This window comes from Leuresthes tenuis, unplaced genomic scaffold (genome assembly GCF_036924035.1).
Source record: "Leuresthes tenuis unplaced genomic scaffold, fLeuTen1.0.hap1 SCAF_5, whole genome shotgun sequence".
NCBI classification, from domain to species: Eukaryota; Metazoa; Chordata; class Actinopteri; order Atheriniformes; family Atherinopsidae; genus Leuresthes; species Leuresthes tenuis.
The window spans coordinates 3,561,488-3,585,325 of record NW_027325359.1 but is presented as its reverse complement, the minus strand read 5'-3'; the positions used below and the strand labels follow the sequence as shown (position 1 = coordinate 3,585,325).

The window sequence follows — 23,838 nt, the reverse complement described above, 5'->3', positions numbered from 1 at the left end:
TTGCATGATAAGAAAGAGAAATGGTATTATTATTAATTTATCGAGGGTGCACCTCACGACCTGCAACTTCAAAGTTAAATATTTCAGAGGTGTGCAAGCTCATCCACCTCTGCAGCATGGAGCACTTAGTTGTTTCAGTCCTTTTGATCTTTCCATTTGACTTCACATAATGAACATATTATCATTGAAGCTTCCAGCTGTCACACCTTGCTTATCTAAATCTAGCTTATAAAAATGTTACGAAACACACAATAACAGTCATATTCAGAGGGACAGCAGCATTGTAATTCAAGCTGCTCAGACAACATTATACTGAGAGAATAAAGCTTTAATAATATTGAGGCTGGTGGATCCATGTAGGAGAGATTGATCCTATAAGGCATGAACATCTTTAATCAGAAATTTCAGAAATATACACATTTTAAAATCCTGCCTCTTTTTATGTAATTGCATTGAACCAGCAAGCATATCCTATAGCATTTAAAACATTCTAAAACATCGACTATTCCTCCTATTCATATTTCTCATTAAAAACACAAGTGCTTCCAAGCATTTTAAGTACACAGTGATATAACTAAAACAGAGCGCAAGTTTAGGAGTATCTACAAAAACGTACCTGCTTCATGGAAAACTTTGCTCTTTAGAAGCTGAAAATAAAGCCTGTACTTCTCTTGCAATCTAAAAATCACAGGAAATGACCACAGTAGGATCCGATATGTCGCAGGAAGTTACATAGCATTACAGTCTCTGTGAGGAATGCAGTGTAGAAAAGACGGACATCAATAAAACAAAACAATGGAAGTGACCTTTAAGTCCTTGACAGTACAGACTGGTGCAGTGTGATTTTTTAACATCACAACAGCCAGAAAATCTTAATTTAGCAGAGTTCCTGAGCAATGAAATAATGGGCGAGGAGTAAAATATTCCACTTTGTCAAGCACTGGCCAAAATGTAATAAACACTACGGATAAAACATCTCTTTTGTTTAAAGTGGACAGTGTAGAAGACAAATGCATCCAGTGCATTATTCACATTGCAGTGCATATAAAAGAGACAAACAACAAACCTACTTCATTAAAAAAAAATTGCACGGTTCATATTGGCGTACTGTTAGTCAAGCAAAAACAATATGTACAATTTAAGGTTCCTGCAATAATAATATAATATAGTCCCTATTTGTCTTAAAAAGGAGAAAAAAAACAAACAGAAGACTGCCACCTATTGGCGTAAAAGCATACAGGTTGTTAAAAGGCACACAGTATTTATACCAGCATTTCTTTTGTGCAAGTCTGTTCCAAGTTTGGCTTTGTCATATATTTCTGTAAAATACCTATACAGCATCCAACAAGCTACCTGAGCAAAAAAAATAAACACCAGTGAGTCATATACAGTAGGAAGCAATCGGACATTTTGTGCAATACACACATATGCAGTAATAAGGAAGAATTCAAGACAGAGCTGTACATCTAATCCACATTCTTGGTCTCTGATTATTTCCACTATAGCATCACCACACAGTTTCCTCCACTTTCAAACATTCAACTTTTTTCTTAACAAATAAATACAAAAAAATAGAGGTTTAAATCCTGAATGTTGGAAGATTCTTAACAAAAGTGTGACTGGTAAAAAAAATATATACAGCAACGACATCTATTAAAACTATTCCCTTTATACAAGCCTGCTCAGTTCCTTGCTTTTAAGAAGAAAGAGAGATGGAAAAGCTGAATAACTCCATGTAATCTAATATTCATGTTTAGGAAAACCTCTTTTTCGGTTCCACATTCTCATAAATCGAGAGTGCAGCTGTGTTTTGGTAGATTAGATCCACGTTGGTCCCTGTTCTCGACCGGATGACGTCCAAGGCGCACTGGTTTAAGAACACATACTGGTCCTGCAGATGTGTCAAACATGAGAGATCAGTGAGTTAACCCTATCAAACAACATGTGAAGAAATGTCACAGTGGTTGCAGGTGTTTCCTACCTCTGTTTGCACCATTAGGGGCCTGTGCATTCGCAGGTCGTAAACAATTCCATACACATCAACGATATTTTCCCTTTCAATTTGGAAGATCAGGCGGTCAATGGCTATGAAGGTGCCTGTGCGCCCCACACCAGCACTGAGTATAGGCAACATGAACACACAGACAAGGGATGGAGAGCAGACAGAGAGAGGGTCAGGTAGCTTTTCTCTGTAATTTCTGAAACTGTCATATAGAGCTAAATGCAAAAGTGTGTGTATTTGTTTGTGTGTTTTGTCTGACCTGCAGTGGACCATGGTAGGAGAGTTTCTAGAGTACTGGTTCATGTGCTCTCTGACCAGATGTCTGAAGCTGATGAGGAGCTCGGTGGTTTCTGGCACCCCGTGATCTGGCCAGGCTGTGAAGTGGAAGTGACGAACTGAACGGACCTCTGCTGTTTTCATCTGAAGGAACAGCACAATATTGAAACAATTTTGAATACCAACAGCATATGACCTTAAGATAAGTTCCTTGGGTCAGACAGTAACGGTAGCTCAGAGCTTTATGAAATAATAATCAACTTGTTGTAAGGATTTCTGTTGAAATGCAAATTGCTTTTTGCTCCCTAATAGATATTCATACGTGACATGCTTGCGAAATGTTCCCCAGGGCATAACAAGCTTGAATAGTTCTCTTTGTGTACAGCACACATGCATAGATGTGCAAACAAAAACAGAATACAGTGATTTGCAAATATCATGAACAAATATCTATTCACAATTATTTCCTCACTGGAGGAATATGTTGCAACTAATAAAATTAATTTACAACAAGTCAGTCATATGACTGGGTAAAAAGATGGTCAGAGGTTGAATAATCTGAACAAAAAAATGCATCTGCAAACTGTGGAGCAATTTCAGAATAATGTTCTTCAATGTACAATTGCACAGACTGAATATTCCATCATCTACAGTACGTAGTATCAAAAGATTCAGAGAATCTGGAGACATCGCTGTGACTAAAAGGCATGCTCAAAAATCAATATTGGATCTTCAGGCCCTCAGACAGCACCACATTAAAAGCATGTACAATTCTGTAATGGAGCTCACTGCATGAGCTCAGCAGTACTTTCTGAAATCATAAGTTTGTGAACACAGTTCACTGTGTCATACACAAATACAGGTTAGAGCTCTATCGTGCAAAGAAGAAGCCACCTGTGAACATGATCCAGAAACGCTGGGCCAAAGCTCATTTAAAATGGACTGAGGCAATATTATCATTATCATATATCATATTTCAAAAGCCTGCATCTCTGATGGTACCAGGGTCCAGATGTGCCTACAGGATTAGCAACTTGCACATCTGGAAAGGCACCATCAAAGCTGAAAGCTATATGCAGGTTTTAGAAAAATATATGCTCCCATATTGATAATGTCTTTTTCAGAGAAGGCCTTACATATCTCATCAGGACAGTGCTAACCCGCATACTATTACAACAGCATGGTTTCAAAGTAAAGGGGTCTGGACTGTGTGCTTGACTGGTCCAATCTGCAGTTCAGATCTTTCGCCAATTAAAAACATTTGCTGCACCATGTAATACAAAAAATACATCAAAGAAGACCCAGGACTGTTGAGCAGCTAGAAACGAATATCATACAATCCTCTCCCAAAGGTCCAACAACTGTTCTCCTCAGTTCCTAGAAGTTTGGAGAAGTTTGTTAAAAGAAGAGGGGATGCTACAGATGCCCAACGTTTTTCAGACATATTTCATATTGAAGATGAGCTAATATTTTAGCAGTAGTGAAATATCTCGCTTTCAACATTTGACATATTTTCTATGTCCTATTGTGAAGGAGTTATTGTTATATGATATTTACAAGTCATCTCATTCTGTTTTTATAAACATTTTACACAATGCCCCAACATTTTTGAATTGGAGTCGCATATCTTTTAAATAGTATAACAGTTCGTGATGAGCTGTCCAGTGTAAAGGCAAGGAGGTAAGCTGTTTAAGTGATGTGCAAACTTCACCTTATCAGCATGCCACTGTCATGTGCTGTTTCATAAATGGTACAGACCCAGTAACTTTTACTGGGAGAGGTTTCTTTTTTTTTTCACTGAAAAAAAGCCTCATCTGTAACACCGTGATACTTACATTTTTAACATCAAAGTCTCTGATGGTCCAGTCATCAAGTGGTATTTCAGAGGTTGTTGTCACAGTGATGTCTTCAAAGTGCTTTGTGCCAGGACTCCAGTACTGCTCACATTTAACCTGATAAGGGAAGATTATGATTGAGCTGCAGGAAAATGCATGTATTCATGTCATAGCAATGATCTTTATTCAGACTTTATGTGCTCCCCATAGGCTACATGTTTTATCAAAAAATATTAAGATATTTCAGGATATTTTTGTTAATATTTTCTTGGATCAACCTGTAGAAAATGTTTTAAGTGTCCACAGAACATCCAAGTCGTAACCTTTATGAGATGACAATTGGAGAAGCAGTTGCTGCATACTCACTCGTCCCTGTTCATTACAGCGTGTCAGCATGACCAGAGTCAGAATATTCTTCTCCCAGATCATCCTCCAGAACTCGTTGACTGTTGTGGGCAAAGGACCCTGAGCTGCAATGAACTCCTTCCTGGAGAGGTAACCCTGCCAGACAGAATGTCAACCCATCCACAGAAAACATCAAGTTGAGTTTCTCATGGAGGTCCTAATACTTAGCATGGATGATGATGGAAGAGTTTAAATGGCCACAATTAAGCAAAGGAATGAGTAGTTATACTGCTCCATAGGATGTTCGCTAAAACTGAAGCAATGACTGAGGCAGGAAGCTGTGTTATTAGGTGTCAGTACGCACCGGCATGTAGTTAGCATTGATGTAGTCATCATATGGACTTCCATGGATAATAGAGAGTTTCACTCTTGATGAGTCATCTAAGGGGTGAACAAGAGGATAAATGAAATATAAATGGTTGGATTTTATTTGTCGGAATATGTAAGATAAGTACAATAACTCTGGTTAAATTAATGAAAAAATGAGTAAACTGTCATGGATGCAAGGTATGACAGGTGATGATTCATGTCTGAGGAATGAGTGTTAGTGTTGACAGCAACAGAAGAGGAGTTAAGATGACTCACAAGGAAGCACATTGTTGTAGCGGTTTTTAGGCTTGTTTTCCAAAGTCAGCGCATGTATTTTTGCCTGACTTGTGCCAACAGGCTTCAGATCCTTTAAAACAAAGAAAGAAAAAAAAGCAGTTTTGAATGATTATTTGATGGCTAGACGTGCATAACTAGAAGCAGCAACTTAATTTACAAGGATGCACAACCACTTATTTTTTCCCCAGTAAAGGTGACTTTAGTTTTTGGACAATGCCAGTGACAATAATATATATCACATTTTGCTGCAGCTCCACCATACTTCCTACTTAGAGCAGTAAAGCATTTAGGACGTACTGTAAGATATCCAGTAAAAGAGTTCCATCCCTGATTAGTTAAATATAATAGTTAAATGTCTAACATGTCTGGGAAAGATAAGCTAAATTAATTCAATGCTTAACATCACAGTTCCTTCCAGCCCAACCCTCTCTATTAAATGGATTACTTAGCTGCTGCAACAGAAGGTACTTTTTTTCGACAAAGTAAAAACAAAAAAAATTATTGCCTTGTAAATCTGATGTCAAGAGATGTTTGGAAGTTTGTAAACTAAGAAGATTTATATTCTTATATATACATAAATATGATCTAAAACAATAATAATGTTCCAGTTAATTTTTCTGGGTGGGGAACACAATCAAATATTTCAGATGAAATCATGGACGTAGATTGCAGTTTCTCTACTAGAAACCTTTGTATTGGATTATCGTCAGAAATGTTAAATCTTATTGAACCATTTTGTGGAAGATTTACCCATGTATTTGTATTGTTTTCCTGGCGAATGTTTGTTCCTTCTCTTAAGACTCAGGTCGCATGCAAATACATTTTCCTGTAGAATACTCTCATGTAATTAAGAACTCATTGTGTCATGATGGTGAGCCGCCTTGGTCCAGATGTAGTGCAACAAACTCAAACCATGACACGACCACGACTATGTTTCTTATGCAAAAGTGCATTGCTTACATTTCTCTGAACATAATAAACACAACACCACTTCTGTTTTCATCTCAGTCAGCCCCTAAATAATTTTCCAAGACCTCTCGTTTTTCCAAATGATCTCCAGCAAACTGCAGACCAGACCAGTAGTAATTTAGTTTTACTGGAGCTATAGCTGGTGGCTTGGAGTCCTGCCATGTTGTTCAGTGTCCTTCAGATGGTGGCGTCTTGAACATTTACAAATGAGAGAGGGCTGTATGTGCTTAGAAGGATCCTGGGATTCCTCTGTGATCTTGCAAACAATCAAGCCAATTTCACCATGGATGCATTTGCGCGTGCAAATTTGAACGATCTATCGTCCTCTTTCAGTGAATGCTGGTAATAATGATAAAACTTCCACATGCTGACTCATGTCAGCTTTAAATGAACTACATATAATTGACATATTTTGCAATTAATACATGATAACTGTCATATTTGTTTAATTAGCTTATCTTTATCGAAAAGCAGGACATGGAAAATCATATTCATGCAAAAATAAGTATAATAACAATCTTTCAAGCACTAATGTAAGTGTCACATTTACTTAAATTGTTCAATTACAAATCAGGAGCCATTGAAAATCAGGTTTATTTTCACCTCAAACTCTTCTGCAAAGCCACAGTTGGAGTCTGCCTTCTGCTTCTTGTAGTAAGCTTCATAGTCCTCCACCCTCACAGCTGCACTTCTGCTCAAATGAACAACCAAGTTAGAATAAAAATGACAAGTTATGATCAGAAAACTGCACTACATTTAAAAAGAATGATAATAATGATATAAAGGACTTATGCTTACACTTTGGCTCTGGAAAAAGAAAGAGGAAAAAGCAATGATCACAGAAACAATCAATACCCAATAAATTCAAACATACAGCAAGAATAATGAGGTAAAGAAAATGTAAAACGTACCTTAGTGAATGAATCTGGATGTCTGATTCCTCTTTTTTGGCTAACCTGCAGCACAATATATAGTGAGTCTGTATCAATAAACACTGTCTCAATAGTCTTTTTTCTTTTCACAGTAATGATATTGACAAACCTTTTCCAGTAGATAATGAAGCCCATGAGTATTACGAAGAGAAATCCAAAAATTCCCAGTGTTGCTCCAATAGCAATTGCAATGATAGCTAAAATGTTACAGCAGAAAGACCAATAGAAATATAAGCATATCCTCACAGCACAGGACTACTTCAGTCACATTTTAATTGTAAAAATGGTACCTGGATCTGCTTGAAGTTTAACTTTCCAATAAAATTCTGTCACTGAAAACAGTGACAGCTTGCTATTCACACGGTTATTTTCCATTCTTTCCAGACTGGTGAAAAACACAAAGGCATATCTGCAGGAGTAAACAAACCACTCAGTTCAGAGATTTTAAATCGTTCTTATGAACCCAAATTTTACATGGATTAGATTTATGTTTATAATCTGTTGATGATTGTCTTGACGCAATTACTGCTGCAATATTTGTTCCAGTAATTAAATACAAGAAAAAAATGTCTTATGTACCAAAGGGGGGCCCAGCAAAGAAAGTCTGGGAACCACTGATCTAAATAAAATCAATATTCAACACAGGGTGACTAGTAATGCAACAATATTACACATTTCTATATTTACATTGTGTAAATTCTATACCACATTGAGCGCGTTGTGTGTTCTCTGCCACTGGAGGCCTTTTTATACAAAATGTAGTTTGTGTTCTCACCGGTAAGTTTCGCCGGGGTTCAGAGCACCGTTAGTGTAGCCATTCCATGTGGATCCATTTGCTATATCAATTTCCAGATGTTCATGGCTGCTGCGTGACTGGAAGGTGTTGTTGATGACTGTTGCAAGGTATGCTTTAGCAGAGTTTGCTTTCCACTCGTCATAAGTTTTCTCCAAGTAATTTGATGAATCAGATTCATCTGGAAGGAAAGATATAACCAAAATAGGAATGTTTATGTTTATGCATTTAGCAGATGCTTTTATCCAAAGCGACTTACAAATGAAGATATAACAAGCTATATAAAAAGCTAACAATAAACTCCATAGAAGGAACCCACTAGTCCGACTCTGTCAGAGGTGACAGAGTAGAGATAGGGTGCAGGCATAGAAGGAAGTACAGAAAGATAAAGTGCAGAGATAGAGGGGGTAGGTAAGTACAAGGTAAGTGCTGGGATAGGAGATGCTCTCTGAAGAGCTGGGTCTTCAAGAGTTTCTTGAAAAGAAAGATGCTCTTTAGAGGAAAGCTCTTTATAGTGTAATATTTATATAAAACGATGTGAGTAAAACTGCAAGACAAACGATCAGACGAGCATCAAACTGATTACAACAGCAGAACTTAGTATCATGAAAGGAAACTTACCAAGAATGTCACGTTTTACCAGAACCCCAACATATTTAATTGGTCCATTCGAGTTGTCTAGCAGGTCGCGATCAAGCTGAATACTGAACTTGGTGTAAGTTATGTTAGTCGTAACGCTTAGATTCTTAAAGTCTCTGGGAATGGGTGGACCTTCCAAAGAATAAAAGAGAAATCGAGAATTAATCATCTTGTAACGAGGCACATCCAAAGCTCTATAAAGACTGCTGTTTGTATCTGCAACAATTCTAAAGAAATATGTTTGAGTCTGCAAAAGATGAGGACTTACGTGTGATGCCAGTCATGCATTTACGAGATACAGGAACGCTGGAATGCCCACAACTTTGAGTTATCACAGCCAGATCATATTCTTTAAAGTGATTAAGATTCGAAACATTGAATTCACAACAATTGACCATGGATCCAACGGCCTTTCCGTCTTGAGTAATCTGAAAACCAGCACTCCCACCAGGGGGTTTTGTCCAGGACAAAATGACTTCTGCGTTTGCTGAGTTTGGACCATCACATGTCAAATTTGCCACAGGGCTCGCATCTGTAGCAACAAAACAGAAACAAATGTCAGGACAATTTTTACTTATAGGACTTTATCTGTGTTTTAATGACATTTTTTGTTATTGTTTTTTTTACTTATTTAGTTATTTCCTTAATTACTTTCAACTGGATCCAGTTATTACCAACATAAGCTCTTTTATGTTTATGGTAAGAATCACTTCTTCATTCACATTAACAATAAACATTCTGAATAGAATAATTATAATAATAAACTTGAAAAGTAGAAAGTAAAACCCATTTTAACACAACTTTACCTGCATAACAATCTCAAGGGTATTTTTTGCATTTTTAAATGAGCGCAAACAAAGACGAACATGTGACGAAGACAAACATGTTAAAGCACTTGGCACAAACACTGTAGATTAAATTAAGTTGTTATAATCACACCTGTGCAATTGTTAACCCTTTCCGAAGCACCCTCGGTTCCATCAGAGGTCTCTGTGGTAACACTAATGTTATACATGGTACCAGATGTCAGGTCATCAATGATATACGACGTTTTATAAGATATGTTGCTCCTGATAACTCTATCATTGGAGCTTTGCCAGGTCACATTGTAACGATAGCTGCTCTTGTTATCAACGGGTTCGGTCCACAGCACTGTGATTTTGTTCTCTTGCGGATTGATGGCAAGAGACCGCACGCTTTCTGGTCCTGATGGTGTAAGAGACATTTAAGGAAAGTAACTGTTAATCCAGACAGCATATATGAATGAGAAAATGGCTTCTGTATTTGTGGGTGCAAAAATAAAAGCCTTACTTGTGGTGACCATGATGTGAACGCTCTCACTCTCAAAATTCATGGGTCCAATGCTTCTCACAAAAATGCTGTAAGGAGTCCCAGAAAGCAGGGAGGTAAATGTATATCTGGTGTTGGTTCCAAGGATGGCAGTGTTGTTCTCTCCTTGGGTGTGTGTGTACATCAGTAGATAGTGAAATGATGAGCCAGCCATTAGAGGAGCCTCATCCCATCTAAATTCAATGGAGTTGATCGTCTTTCTCAGGATCTCAATCAACCCCGGAGGATTAGGGACTGCAGAGACAGATATGTACGCTGACTTCAACAAACGGATTCTTTCATTTTTCACAACATATGCATATTTAAATGTTTCAAGAACTGAAACGACCACCAATTATCTATTTACTACCATGTTTGTCCAGTTTTTTTTCTGACAACACAATTAAGTACAATCCCTGTCAGCAACCACACACTTCCCTACTTAACTGATGATTTTTTGTCATATTTCTCACACTCAATACTCTCAGAAATCCGTGTACACTCAGAGTCAGCTTACTTGTCACAGTTAAACCAGCTAAACATTTTAATTACATTAAGGAGCGGTCTTGCTGTCTGGTACCAGAAGCATTTTCACACCAAAGTCTCAGTTCACCAACAAGTTTTCAAGTACTTTGAAATGGATCAAAACGTTTTTGGTGATGGAAAAAAAATAATCAATACAAATAAAAGCTTTCATTTTGTAAATCAGAATTCAGAATATAACAAAACATTTTTATACTCACAAGTTGCATTTGTGACAAATCCAGATGACACATTGAAGGGTCCACTGCATGTGGACAACATGACGCTGTAAAGCACTCCAGCATACAGGTCGTTGAGCAGGAACGAGTCACTGGCAGAGTTAAGCTCAATTACTTTGTTGAAACTTTTGGAGGAGCTATTAAGATGAAGTTTATAAAGCTCTACATTTCCAGCAGGTTTGGTCCATGACAACCAGACTGAACTATTAGAGCCCTGACTGGAGATGCTGGGCTCCACCTTCTCAGGCTCTGTCGAGGTGCAGATGAGGAAAATTAGAGCAGCTCATTACACATTTACAAAAAGAGAAACAATAGGTGAGGGTCTTACTAGTGTACTGAGAGATGCAGTATTTCTCCCCTTCAATGCCATTTGCTGCCCTGACAGATACACAGATGGCGCAGTTGGTTCCAGGAGTGAGCCCTGAGATGTCAGTGTTCTCCTCCTCTACAGTTTTGTTAAGGGAGCCACAGCCTGTCGTCTGCACCAAATATATATACTCATTTTTGTACTCCAACGGTTGCCTCCAGTTTAAATGAATAGCACTTGTGTTTAAGGTTTCAGCCTCCAACTCTGTGATATTGTATGGCCCTAAAAACACAATATATGGAGTGTTACTCATTGAAACACAAAACTCAATCAATCGATCAATATCTGACAAGATATACAGTACGCACGTGTGAAGTAGGAAACCGTCACAGGTTCTGATCGAGTGCCATTTGCTGTCAGCGTGGTGATGGTGACGCTGAAATTGCTCCCAGACCAAAGACCCCGCACTGTTACATTTGTAGTGGTTTCCGTAGTGCGGGAGCCATTGACCAGCACCTCATAAGAGTAGCTTGGTTTTTTCTCTTGTTGTTCCCACACCAAGGTCACTGAATTTGTGGTTATTTCTGTCGATGCAAGATTTCTTACAGGATATGGTCCTGAGTAAGTGAGACAGATGAGAGACGGTGAATCAGCAGAGATGGTAAATATCGGAATGTTCTAAGACCTAGTAAAGTGTATAAATAGTGTCTGTGTTTCACCACAAATACATATTTTGATTTGCTGACTTTCCACAATTCGACTTTTGCTGCTAAATGGCCATGATTTGAAATAGAAAATACCTATCTGGTTCATAAAATCATCACTGAACATCAAGGTTTTTGTCAGTAATGAATCCATGAATAAAGTACAATGGTTACTTTTTATTCTCTTTTTTTGAGGACATTTATTTTAATAGTACTCGACAAAAAATACAGTTTTTAAAGTATTCAATTTTTTTTAAAGAAAACTGTTATTTTGGGGGTTATTACTGCTGCTTAGAAACTGTAATTAGAAGCTGTGACAAAATCTGTTTTGCAGATCAGTAAGTAGATAAGAAACCAATATTAGTGATGAATATATATATATATATATTTTACAAATGTAAAATCCTATGGAATGGGTCATTTCATCCACAGCCACACCCTGATGTAATCAGTATTAGTATGAGTCTACTCACGTGTCTCTTTTTCCACTGTTACTGCTGTACTCGTAAATCCCAACACACCAACAGTAACAACAGAGATTGAGTAGGGGCTTCCTGACTGGAGATTTTCCAGCAGGAACCAGTTGTTTTCAGTCAGATTAGAGATATCAGCAGCGGAAACACTGAAGTTGTACTGATTATGGTCCATGTTTTCTGGATGCTGCCAGGTAAAGTTGATTGAGTTGACTGTCTGAAAGGCCACCGTGATGGAGCCAGGGGGGTTGGGAACTTAACAAAAGTGGGAGAGCAGTGTTACCATAGAACACATTAGTAAAATAAATATATAGTTGACAAAGTGAGAATACAATCTACTACAATCTCAATGTTACTCACAGGTCGCGTTGCACGAAGTTGTGCGGTTACTCTTAACAGGTCCGCTTATGGTGACTAGCTCCACACAGTAAAGGACTCCTGGTTTCAAGTCCTCAAATGTTGTGTTTCTGTCGTCTTTGCTCAGATTTGTGACCTTCAATGACTGGCTAAATAGTGTGTTGTTGTACAGGCTGACAGAGTATGAGGACACCAGACCTTCCGGCTCTGTCCAGCTCACTGTGAGGCTTGTTGTGGTTCCGATGGCTATAATGTTAGAAACTCGCTCAGGAACTAAAAGACAAAAAAGACTTAAATTCAGTTTCAATAACAATTATTTAAATGGTTCTGTGAGACCTAATGAACACACAAAAAGCTGATCACTTTGTAACAGAATAGCTGTTACACAATTATGTATTTTAAATGCATCCCAAATTTAATTGTGTTAGAGAAACACTCATAATGGTTCGTGTCAATTTGAAACTTCCAATAGAAAGTCTGTGTTACACTACAAAACATAGGAATGTAACAGGCATAATAACTACTGATCCACAAATAAGAGTAAAAGTTGTTATTTCAGCTTATGTAGCTCTCTTTCTTCCAACTTGACAGAAGTTCAACACTAGATTGTCTTTTTTTGGCAATCTTCTCGAACACAGTATAGATTTAAAATGTGACAACTTAGATTTATCTTAAAAACAAATTTAAGGCACATATAAGACATACTTGTGTAGATCTCTTTGCTTCTGTTTGCAGAAAAGACCCTCTCTATGACTGTGTACACGTTAAATGTGTACGGGGTTCCAGGTCTCAGATTATAGAAGGTGATTGATTCCTCTTCTGTGGAACCATTCTGAACCATCTGTGAACCCAGGAATACGTTCACCCAGTAGGTGTAGGAGGGCTTATGATCACTTTGTCTGTCCCAAGACAAGTTGATGGCTGTTGTGTTCACGTACACTCCTGATAGGTTGGTCACTGCTTTGGGTCCTGAAACAAATGCAGCAGAAAGTTATAGAAGGCCAAATATCAACTGTAACTGTACATGAAACTGTATTTTTCCTAATGCATCAGCAGTGTAACAGCATTCATATCTATTTACTTACTCGTGTAACTGAAAGTCGACACAGCAGTGGATACAGTGTCATCTGTAACTGTCACTGTGACATTGATATCATATTTTGATCCTGGCTCTAAATTGGATACATCCGTGCTGTTACTGTTGACTGTTTGCTGGTTAACAAGTCCTGAGGCGTTGTAGGTTTGAATCAAGTATCTGTAGTAATCCTTGGTGCCTGGTGGCGCTGACCAGGTCACTTTTATTGAAGTGGTCGAAGTAGGGCTGGCTACAACATTCCACACTGGGTTCGGCACTAAAACGTTGATGAAGGGGGAAAAAATAGTTAAAAATTTGGTAGCAGGAAATTGTCATCGCAAATGACACCTTTGTGTATGTATTAACCCTTTCATGCACAATGTCCACTTGAGGGGATGGATAAGCATAATAAATGTTTGTTTTTTTGCACATAGGCCACTAAAGTGGATATTGAAGCATCATGTTTTCTATTTCTGTTCCTCAGATTCACAATGTCCATTCCATGTGACATTTCAGTAACTCCTGAAATAATTGGTGTAAAAAATAAATTTATTATGTTAAATAATTTGTTCTTTTTATGCCTAAAGATAAATAAAAAAATCCTGACTGAGGCTTTCATAATTCGTGCATGAAAGGGTTAATTGTAACAGCAAACTTATGTCTCAGCCAGACAAACTTACGAGTGACAGATGAATTACGGACAGCCACACTTTTCAGATCTTGGGGTCCAACAGTGTTGATGGTTATGTTGTAAAAGGTTCCAGACTCAAGGTTGTTTAGATCAAGCTGTGCTGAATTTCCTTGGGACTCTTTACTTTCTGTGTTACCATCAGCCTTTGTGTAGGTGATATTGTACTTGATGTCAGGAGCACCATTCATGTTTAGTGGGGTCGTCCACTCCAGCCTGAGTGAAGAGTTTGTCCTGTGACTGATGGTGATGGCACCAGGGGGTGTGGGTACTAAGAAGTAGAAATAACAGATGCACGCACACACTTATCAGTTTACTTTGTTCTACACAGTGCCTACTATTAGATGAGATATAATTAAACATGCAAATACAACATGTGAAACTAACATTTCAAAGTAATTTAAAGGAACAAAAATAGAAAGTTTTAATGAGATTCTGTTTTGTGTGTAGTATCATCACTTATCTATTAAAGATCTACCAAGATTAACCAAATTCAAAGGTTTAAAAAACAGGAAAAAAGAGTATATATATAAGACGAGGGAAGTAGATTTAAAAAGAATTTCTTAAATTAAATTTTTCCACTTTTTTTCCACATCATACAAAATTCGAAGCACTGCCAATTTGTCTGGAATGGCTGCCACAGAAAATTCAGTTAAACTGTGTTTTGTAGCAGGACTTTAAATGTGCCTTGCACTGCAAAAAACCCAATTCTGTGTGGAAGGGTAGCTCCATTCAGCGAGCTAATGCCAGAAAGATTCTTTCACAAAAAGCCCTCAATTAAGGTATTTCTGTTAAATAGAGAAAAACCAGTTTCTGAAGCAATGGTAATGCTTATATTTTACTCAGAAGAACAGATATTTTGCTAAATAAATGATCGTTAAAACCAATTTTCCTTGTTGTTGTTTAATCAAATCAGAAGGAAAGATCTTTGTCAGAAATAGTCAGAAATTGTACTTCCATCCAATGACTGTAAGACTTATTCTATACTTATAACAGCATAAAAAACAACATACACTTAGACTATGAATAAATTATTACGCTCAATATAGCTTTTCATCTACATAGTTCTTTAAAATATCAATATAGGATTACATCAAACTGCTCCAAGGCCCTGCATGGATGCATGGACTGGAAGCATATTAGGCAGTGGAGAATCTGAAGTTGTTGAAGCTACAGTCCTCCTATCTTTTTTATTTTACTGCAATGTAAAATGTCAAAGTCAGGATTGTCTAATGCTATTTTGTTCTTACCAGTGGCAAATGAATGCTCATCAGATGTGTTAGAGAAGCTTCCAGCTTCAGCAGTCACTGTGACAGCATATAGTCTTCCTGGATGTAAATCAGTGAAGTGAGCTGTGAGGAGTGACGTAATCGTATGGTTTACATATCCCAGATCAGCATTTGAGATGTTCACAATGTAACGAACAGCCTCTCCTTCAGGCAAAGTCCAGTTGATCTGCAAGTTGTCAGTTCCTTGTGCTGAAGCAATGTTTCCAGGTTTCTCAGGTCCTGCCCAGCAAAAGAGTAGAAAGTGATTTTTATTCATGATGAGAAACGGCATAATGGTTGTAAATGTAAACATATTCAATAAAAATATTCTGCTGTGCTTCAGAATATTCAGCATAAAAGTCTCAGCAGTTTATATCAAGAGGGAAGTTTAAGCTTTTCGTCATGTTGTGGGTTCAGACATGTCATCTGAGCACTTAATGTTTCTTGGGAGTTTTATTGCGGCAAGACTGAATGAACAGAACAGCAAAAATGTTTGTTAAAAGTTGACGATCAGATGAGGTAGAACTGAGAGGACTTGTGGAAGATTAAAAAATCCTTTTCATAGAGAAGGAAAAAGCTCTCAGTGATAGAACAGAAAGACTGACAGTAAAACTGTAACCCCTGAGGATTCATCTTAAGATGTAAGCCCCTGGCAAGAGTCCAGGATGGGCCACAGGCAGGTCAGGTAGCTTTCAACAAAGAAGAGTAATATAGTGAAATTATGAACCTACTTGTGAAGGTACTGTCGAAGACTGGTTTACCCTCAACTGACCCTAGGGCAACAAACGCAGTCACTGTGATGTTGTACAGGACTCCAGGGACTAAACCGTTGATGGTATAGCTGGTTTCGCTAGTGTTGCCATTGTTGGAGCCATGATTTGTTGAATTCCACTGAATTTTGTAAATGTCAGCATTGCCCTGTGGTTTATTCCAGTTTAGCGACACAGATGATGTTGCAACATCAACTACAATAAGATTTACAACCCCATCAGGCCCTGGAAATACAGGGAAAAAAAGAAAGAAGATGGAACAAAATTAATTTGTCGTCTAAAGTTCTGTAGCATCCTCAAGCAAGACGTTCAAAAGGGAAAGCTCAGAAGTGAAATGCATCAAAAGCATCCATTTAAATTACAAAATAGACAGAGAAAAAAACTGTGGCTTACTTGTGGTGACTTGGTTGAATGTGTGGGTGTCTCCTTCTGTTTTATTGTCCCCAGCGATGGCAGTGATATTTACTGTGTAGCAAGTACCAGGAGTCAGATTTGAAAGTGTAGTGGAGGTATCTTTTACGTGTTTTGAAACCCATGAATCTTCATGTTTTCTCCAATCCACTTTGTAACTGAACACCTGACCAGGAGGTGGAAACCAGTTCAAGAAGATGGCGGTCGTGTTAGTGGTAAAGCTGGGAGTCTGTATTGCACCTGGTCCTGCAAAGGATACATGAGCAGAGGACAGGAGAGCAATTAAAAAGTTCAAATAAAGTGCAAACACTTCCAGACAATAGGACACTCACAAGAACATAACAGCACAGATAATGTTAGAGGTCTGAAGCCAGAGTCTGGCTTTCCATATGTACACTTTAAATGCTTACACATACGGTAATAGTGTATTGAAGAAAGAAAGATTCCTGAATACTTCTGGCTGTGTGAGTGAATATAAAGAAAAAAAACTTCATGTGAAATACAGACAGCAATGCCAGAAAGAAAAATTAAAAGTTTCAAACCAGTTCTTTAAATGTACTGAGGAACAACTACGGTAAAAACAATCATCTCGCTTATATACACAGACACTTCTGTTGTTTTTCTGTTAAATTTCTGATCCATAGCTGCTGCAGTGAGGGAAAAAAACTGGATTACATTAGCCCATTTCCCACTTACCCATATCAGTCTTTTTTGTCTCTTGGTCATAAAGTGCGAGGCAAACACAATTGTGTACTTACGTGTGTATTTGGAAACAGCGGTATTCTGTCCTTCAGTGTGACCATCACCAGCTACTGCAGTGACAGTTATCTGATACTGGACACCAGCAGTCAGGTTAGTGATGTTTATGTTTGTTTCAGACTGAATTGAACTCCCAGTTATATTTCCATCTGTCCACTGTACTTTATAGAAGGAGCTTTGTTCCAATGGTTTAATCCAGTTCAGAGATATGGAGGAAGTTGTGATTTCAGTGACAGTGAGATCCATGACTACCTCAGGCTCTGTGAGGCAAATGGTGTTACGATGAAAATAGTTTTAAAATCATCTGAAAAACCTTAAAATAAGATTCTGTTCCACCAGCTATCCTCTGCAAACTTTAACTTTCTCCCTGTATGAACCATATCTAAATGCTTACTTACGTGTGTATTTGGAAACAGTGGTATTCTGTCCTTCAGTGTGACCATCACCAGCTACTGCAGTGACAGTTATCTGATACTGGACACCAGCAGTCAGGTTAGTAATGCTCTTAAATGTATCAGACACATTTACAGAGCCACTTATTTCTCTGCCTGTCCACTGTACTCTATAGAAAGAGCTGTTTCCCTTTGGTTTAGTCCAGTTAACAAACAAAGAGGATGTTGTCACACCAGTGACAGTGAGACCCCTGACTTCCTCAGGCTCTGTGAGCAACAGAGAGGTGGATGCAAAGGTGGAAAGACAACAGCAAAATCTTATTTATCCACAAAAAAATACAGGAGAAATGCCACCAAAGGAAATTCAAGCATCACTGAAGTTTCTCAGGTTAACTGACAGACAGCAGACATCAACTTTAAATGAAAGGCACTGTGTGAGACTTTAATGCAGATGCTGAACTGCTGAACATCTTACTTGTGTACACTGAGACTGCTGTTGCTTTCCCTTTAGTTTCATTATCACCAGCCACAGCAGTGACGTCTATTTCATACTGGACACCAGCAGTCAGGTTAGAAATGGTTATGTTTGTTTCAGACTGACTTGAACTCCCAGTTATATTTCCATCTGTCCACTGTACTTTATAGAAGGAGCTCTGTCCCAATGGTTTAATCCAGCTCAGAGATATGGAGGAAGTTGTGATTTCAGTGACAGTGAGATCCATGATTACCTCAGGCTCTGTGAGGGAATGGAGGTTACAATGAAAGTCATTTTAAAATCCTTTAAAATATTTCTTGAGTCGGTGTAACAATAGAAACCATGAAAAGAGAGCCATGTTTCTCCAGCAACATTTCTTGCAGCTGGGGGGTCAAAATAGAGTCAAACTACATGGAAACATATTGTGAAAAAACGTTTCACTTCCTCGTTGGTTTCAGCCACTGAAATCATTTGGCAAAGGTTAGTAATTAACATGACTTGATTTGGGTGGTTAGAAGACAGTCATCGCTGGGACTAAAACACATTTTTCCTACAATATAAACCTCTCCTTCATTGAAGCTGTTTTTACAGTTCAAATACAGTTTCTGTCACAACTGCGAGAGAATGCATATTCTTCAAATGCAACAATAAGTCACTTTACCCTGCATGAACACACAACTCACTGGTCATAACTGGAGGAGTACAGTCTGGTCTACACACATAAAGTGTTGTTCATGTGGATACTTGAACAGAGGATGGATACTTGTTAGAAAAAAGATTTAGGAAGACATTCTAACTTTCTAAGATATTACTCTGCATGTAAAGAAAAAAACAGCCAAATAACAACACAGTTAACATGCCCTAAAGACCAAGTTTCAACAATTGGTTGTGAAGTACAGCTGAATATCCACAGATCATAAAAGGTTATTTGGAACAACCCTAGAAACTGCCCAGTCCAACACAATCATTGGTAGCTGATGTTTAAAACTGGAGTCCACACAACCACAGCCTGCTTCACAATAACAGGTGGAAACAACCAAGAGATACCTGAGCTTCTGCATTGATTTAATCTTTATTATACTTTGATTTTCCTTTTACCTCCCTCAGATATCATCCTGATGGTAAACCTTAAAATAAGATTCCTTTCCACCAGCTATCCTCTGCAAACTTTAACTTTCTCCCTGTATGAACCATATCTAAATGCTTACTTACGTGTGTATTTGGAAACAGTGGTATTCTGTCCTTCAGTGTGACCATCACCAGCTACTGCAGTGACAGTTATCTGATACTGGACACCAGCAGTCAGGTTAGTAATGCTCTTAAATGTATCAGACACATTTACAGAGCCACTTATTTCTCTGCCTGTCCACTGTACTCTATAGAAAGAGCTGTTTCCCTTTGGTTTAGTCCAGTTAACAAACAAAGAGGATGTTGTCACACCAGTGACAGTGAGATCCCTGACTTCCTCAGGCTCTGTGAGCAACAGAGAGGTGGATGCAAAGGTGGAAAGACAACAGCAAAATCTTATTTATCCACCACAAATAATAAAGGAGAAATGCTACCAAAGGACATTTATGCATCACTGAAGTTTCTCAGGTTAACTGACAGACAGCAGACATCAACTTTAAATCAAAGACACTGTGTTAAACTTTAATGCAGATGCTGAACTGCTGAACATCTTACTTGTGTACACTGAGACTGCTGTTGCTTTCCCTTTAGTTTCATTATCACCAGCCACAGAAGTGACGTCTATTTCATACTGGACACCAGCAGTCAGGTTAGAAATGGTTATGTTGGTTTCAGACTGACTTGAACTCCTGGTTATATTTCCATCTGTCCACTGTACTTTATAGAAGGAGCTCTGTCCCAATGGTTTAATCCAGCTCAGAGATATGGAGGAAGTTGTGATTTCAGTGACAGTGAGATCCATGACTACATCAGGTTCTGTGAGGGAATGGAGGTTACAATGAAAGTCATTTTAAAATCCTATAAAATATTTCTTGAGTCGGTGTAACAATAGAAACCATGAAAAGAGAGCCATGTTTCTCCAGCAACATTTCCTGCAGCTGGGGGGTCAAAATAGAGTCAAACTACATGGAAACATATTGTGAAAAAACGTTTCACTTCCTCGTTGGTTTCAGCCAATGACATCACTTGGCAAAGGTTAGTAATTAACATGACTTGATTTGGGTGGTTAGAAGACAGTCATCGCTGGGACTAAAACACATTTTTCCTACAATATAAACCTCTCCTTCATTGAAGCTGTTTTTACAGTTCAAATACAGTTTCTGTCACAACTCATAGAGAATGCATATTCTTCAATTGCAATAATAAGTCACTTTACCCTGCATGAACACACAACTCACTGGTCATAACTGGAGGAGTACAGTCTGGTCTACACACATAAAGTGTTGTTCATGTGGATACTCAAACAGAGGATGGATACTTGTTAGAAAAAAGATTTAGGAAGACATTCTAACTTTCTAAGATATCACTCTGCATGTAAAGAAATAAAACAGCCAAATAACAACACAGTTAACATGCCCAAAAGACCAAGTTTCAACAATTGGTTGTGAAGTACAGCTGAATATCCACAGATCATAAAATGTTATTTGGAACAACCCTAGAAACTGCCCAGTCCAACACAATCATTGGTAGCTGATGTTTAAAACTGGAGTCCACACAACCACAGCCTGCTTCACAATAACAGGTGGAAACAACCAAGAGATACCTGAGCTTCAACATTTATTTTAATCTTTATTATACTTTGATTTTCCTTTTACCTCCCTCAGATATCATCCTGATGGTAAACCTTAAAATAAGATTCCTTTCCACCAGCTATCCTCTGCAAACTTTAACTTTCTCCCTGTATGAACCATATCTAAATGCTTACTTACGTGTGTATTTGGAAACAGCGGTATTCTGTCCTTCAGTGTGACCATCACCAGCTACTGCAGTGACAGTTATCTGATACTGGACACCAGCAGTCAGGTTAGTAATGCTCTTAAATGTATCAGAGACATTTACGGAGCCACTTATTTCTCCACCTGTCCACTGTACTCTATAGAAAGAGCTGTTTCCCTTTGGTTTAGTCCAGTTAACAAACAAAGAGGATGTTGTCACACCAGTGACAGTGAGACCCCTGACTTCCTCAGGCTCTGTGAGCAACAGAGAGGTGGATGCAAAGGTGGAAAGACAACAGCAAAATCTTATTTATCCACAAATAATAAATGAGAAATGCCACCAAAGGAAATTCAAGCATCACTGAAGTTTCTCAGGTTAACTGACAGGCAGCTGACATCAACTTTAAAGGAAAGGCACTGTGTGAGACTTTAATGCAGATGCTGAACTGCTGAACATCTTACTTGTGTACACTGAGACTGCTGTTGCTTTCCCTTTAGTTTCATTATCACCAGCCACAGAAGTGACGTCTATTTCATACTGGACACCAGCAGTCAGGTTAGAAATGGTTATGTTTGTTTCAGACTGACTTGAACTCCCAGTTATATTTCCATCTGTCCACTGTACTTTATAGAAGGAGCTTTGTCCCAATGGTTTAATCCAGCTCAGAGATATGGAGGAAGTTGTGATTTCAGTGACAGTGAGATTCATGATTACCTCAGGCTCTGTGAGGCAAATGGTGTTACGATGAAAATAGTTTTAAAATCATCTGAAGATTCTTTTCCACCAGCTATCCTCTGCAAACTTTAACTTTCTCCCTGTATGAACCATATCTAAATGCTTACTTACGTGTGTATTTGGAAACAGCGGTATTCTGTCCTTCAGTGTGACCATCACCAGCTACTGCAGTGACAGTTATCTGATACTGGACACCAGCAGTCAGGTTAGTAATGCTCTTAAATGTATCAGACACATTTACAGAGCCACTTATTTCTCCGCCTGTCCACTGTACTCTATAGAAAGAGCTGTTTCCCTTTGGTTTAGTCCAGTTAACAAACAAAGAGGATGTTGTCACACCAGTGACAGTGAGATCCCTGACTTCCTCAGGCTCTGTGAGGGAATGGAGGTTACAATGAAAATAATTTTAAAATCATCTAAAGAACAATCAAAATATACATCCTTTTCAACCTTCTATCTTCTGCAACCTTTAACTTTCTCCCTGTATGAACCATATCTAAATGCTTACTTACGTGTGTATTTGGAAACAGCGGTATTCTGTCCTTCAGTGTGACCATCACCAGCTACTGCAGTGACAGTTATCTGATACTGGACACCAGCAGTCAGGTTAGTGATGTTTATGTTTGTTTCAGACTGACTTGAACTCCCAGTTATATTTCCATCTGTCCACTGTACTTTATAGAAGGAGCTTTGTTCCAATGGTTTAATCCAGCTCAGAGATATGGAGGATGTTGTGATTTCAGTGACAGTGAGATTCATGACTACCTCAGGCTCTGTGAGGCAAATGGTGTTACGATGAAAATAGTTTTAAAATCATCTGAAGAACCTTAAAATAAGATTCTTTTCCACCAGCTATCCTCTGCAAACTTTAACTTTCTCCCTGTATGAACCATATCTAAATGCTTACTTACGTGTGTATTTGGAAACAGTGGTATTCTGTCCTTCAGTGTGACCATCACCAGCTACTGCAGTGACAATTATCTGATACTGGACACCAGCAGTCAGGTTAGTAATGCTCTTAAATGTATCAGACACATTTTCAGAGCCACTTATTTCTCTGCCTGTCCACTGTACTCTATAGAAAGAGCTGTTTCCTTTTGGTTTATTCCAGTTCACAAACAAAGAGGATGTTGTGAAACCAGTGACAGTGAGACCCCTGACTACATCAGGCCCTGTGAGCAACAGAGAGGTGGATGCAAAGGTGGAAAGACAACAGCAAAATCTTATTTATCCACATAAAATACAGGAGAAATGCCACCAAAGGAAATGTAACCATCACTGAAGTTTATCAGGTTAACTGACATTATCTCCAGCCACTGCAGTAACATTAAAACAGCAGTGCACTCAAAAACTCACACCACACTGTGTTCACACCTTTACTTCTTTTAATAATGATCATCTTGCAGCCGAAGACAAGCTTAAATATGTACTCACTTGTGTAAAAAGACTGATTGACTCCTGCTCCTTCAGTTTGATCATCCTTTGCCACAGCAGTAACAGTTATATCATACTGGACACCAGAAGTCAGATCGGTAATGTTTCTATTTTCTTCGGTCTCATTTTCCTCCTTGGTGATATTTCTATCCGTCCATTTTACTTTGTAAAAGGAGTGTTCTCCAGATGGTTTGGACCAGTTCACAAACAATGAAGTTGTTGTGACTTCAAGGACAGTGATACTTCTGACATCATCAGGTTCTGTAAATCAGAAAGATGGCAGTGAGGGAATAGTTCAAACGCCATTTCATCACTCGTCATCTTCATCATCATCAATTAGTTCAGAGAGAGATTTGTTTCTAAACGTAGTTAGAGTCAGAGTTATCTTTTGTTCTGTTGTTGGCACTACATCCTACGAAATTCTTTGCTATACATTTGGTTAATAAAAGAGAAACAGACTTACTGGTTGTGACATTTTGCACACTGCAGCAGTTGGAACAATTAAAGGTAACTTCATAAATGGTTCCAGGAGTCAGATC

At 38.3% G+C, this 23,838-nt stretch overlaps 1 protein-coding gene across 1 annotated transcript; it reads right to left on the bottom strand.

Moving 5' to 3' along the window:
- Positions 1-8: 8 nt before the first annotated feature.
- ptprjb.2 (protein tyrosine phosphatase receptor type Jb, tandem duplicate 2) lies at positions 9-22,917 on the bottom strand. Its single transcript, XM_072385496.1, has 37 exons — positions 22,777-22,917; positions 22,378-22,638; positions 21,977-22,237; positions 21,592-21,852; positions 21,124-21,384; positions 19,910-20,170; positions 19,439-19,699; positions 18,227-18,487; positions 17,758-18,018; positions 17,359-17,619; positions 16,583-16,846; positions 16,151-16,414; positions 15,402-15,659; positions 14,144-14,422; positions 13,474-13,740; positions 13,094-13,357; positions 12,392-12,661; positions 12,032-12,286; positions 11,223-11,471; positions 10,876-11,136; positions 10,530-10,796; positions 9,769-10,041; positions 9,397-9,663; positions 8,726-8,989; positions 8,440-8,589; positions 7,801-7,999; positions 7,316-7,434; positions 7,135-7,222; positions 7,005-7,049; positions 6,697-6,784; positions 5,104-5,194; positions 4,823-4,899; positions 4,480-4,614; positions 4,114-4,230; positions 2,262-2,422; positions 1,982-2,117; positions 9-1,891 (listed from the first exon to the last, which is right to left on the bottom strand). Exons 2-37 carry the CDS (start codon positions 22,622-22,624, stop codon positions 1,754-1,756), a joined length of 7,581 nt encoding a protein of 2,526 aa, XP_072241597.1. The 5' UTR covers positions 22,625-22,638; positions 22,777-22,917; the 3' UTR covers positions 9-1,753.
- Between the last annotated feature and the right edge of the window lie 921 nt (positions 22,918-23,838).

Excerpts from the sequence above, each read along its gene's own strand:
- ptprjb.2 (XM_072385496.1), bottom strand. The coding sequence starts at position 22,624 with ATGAATCTCACTGTCACTGAAATCACAACATCCTCCATATCTCTGAGC. Across the intron at positions 13,741-14,143 it reads CCGTAATTCATCTGTCACTC|TGCCGAACCCAGTGTGGAAT; the intron begins GTAAGTTTGTCT and ends TCAACGTTTTAG. Across the intron at positions 2,118-2,261 it reads CCTACCATGGTCCACTGCAG|TGCTGGTGTGGGGCGCACAG; the intron begins GTCAGACAAAAC and ends GCCTATACTCAG.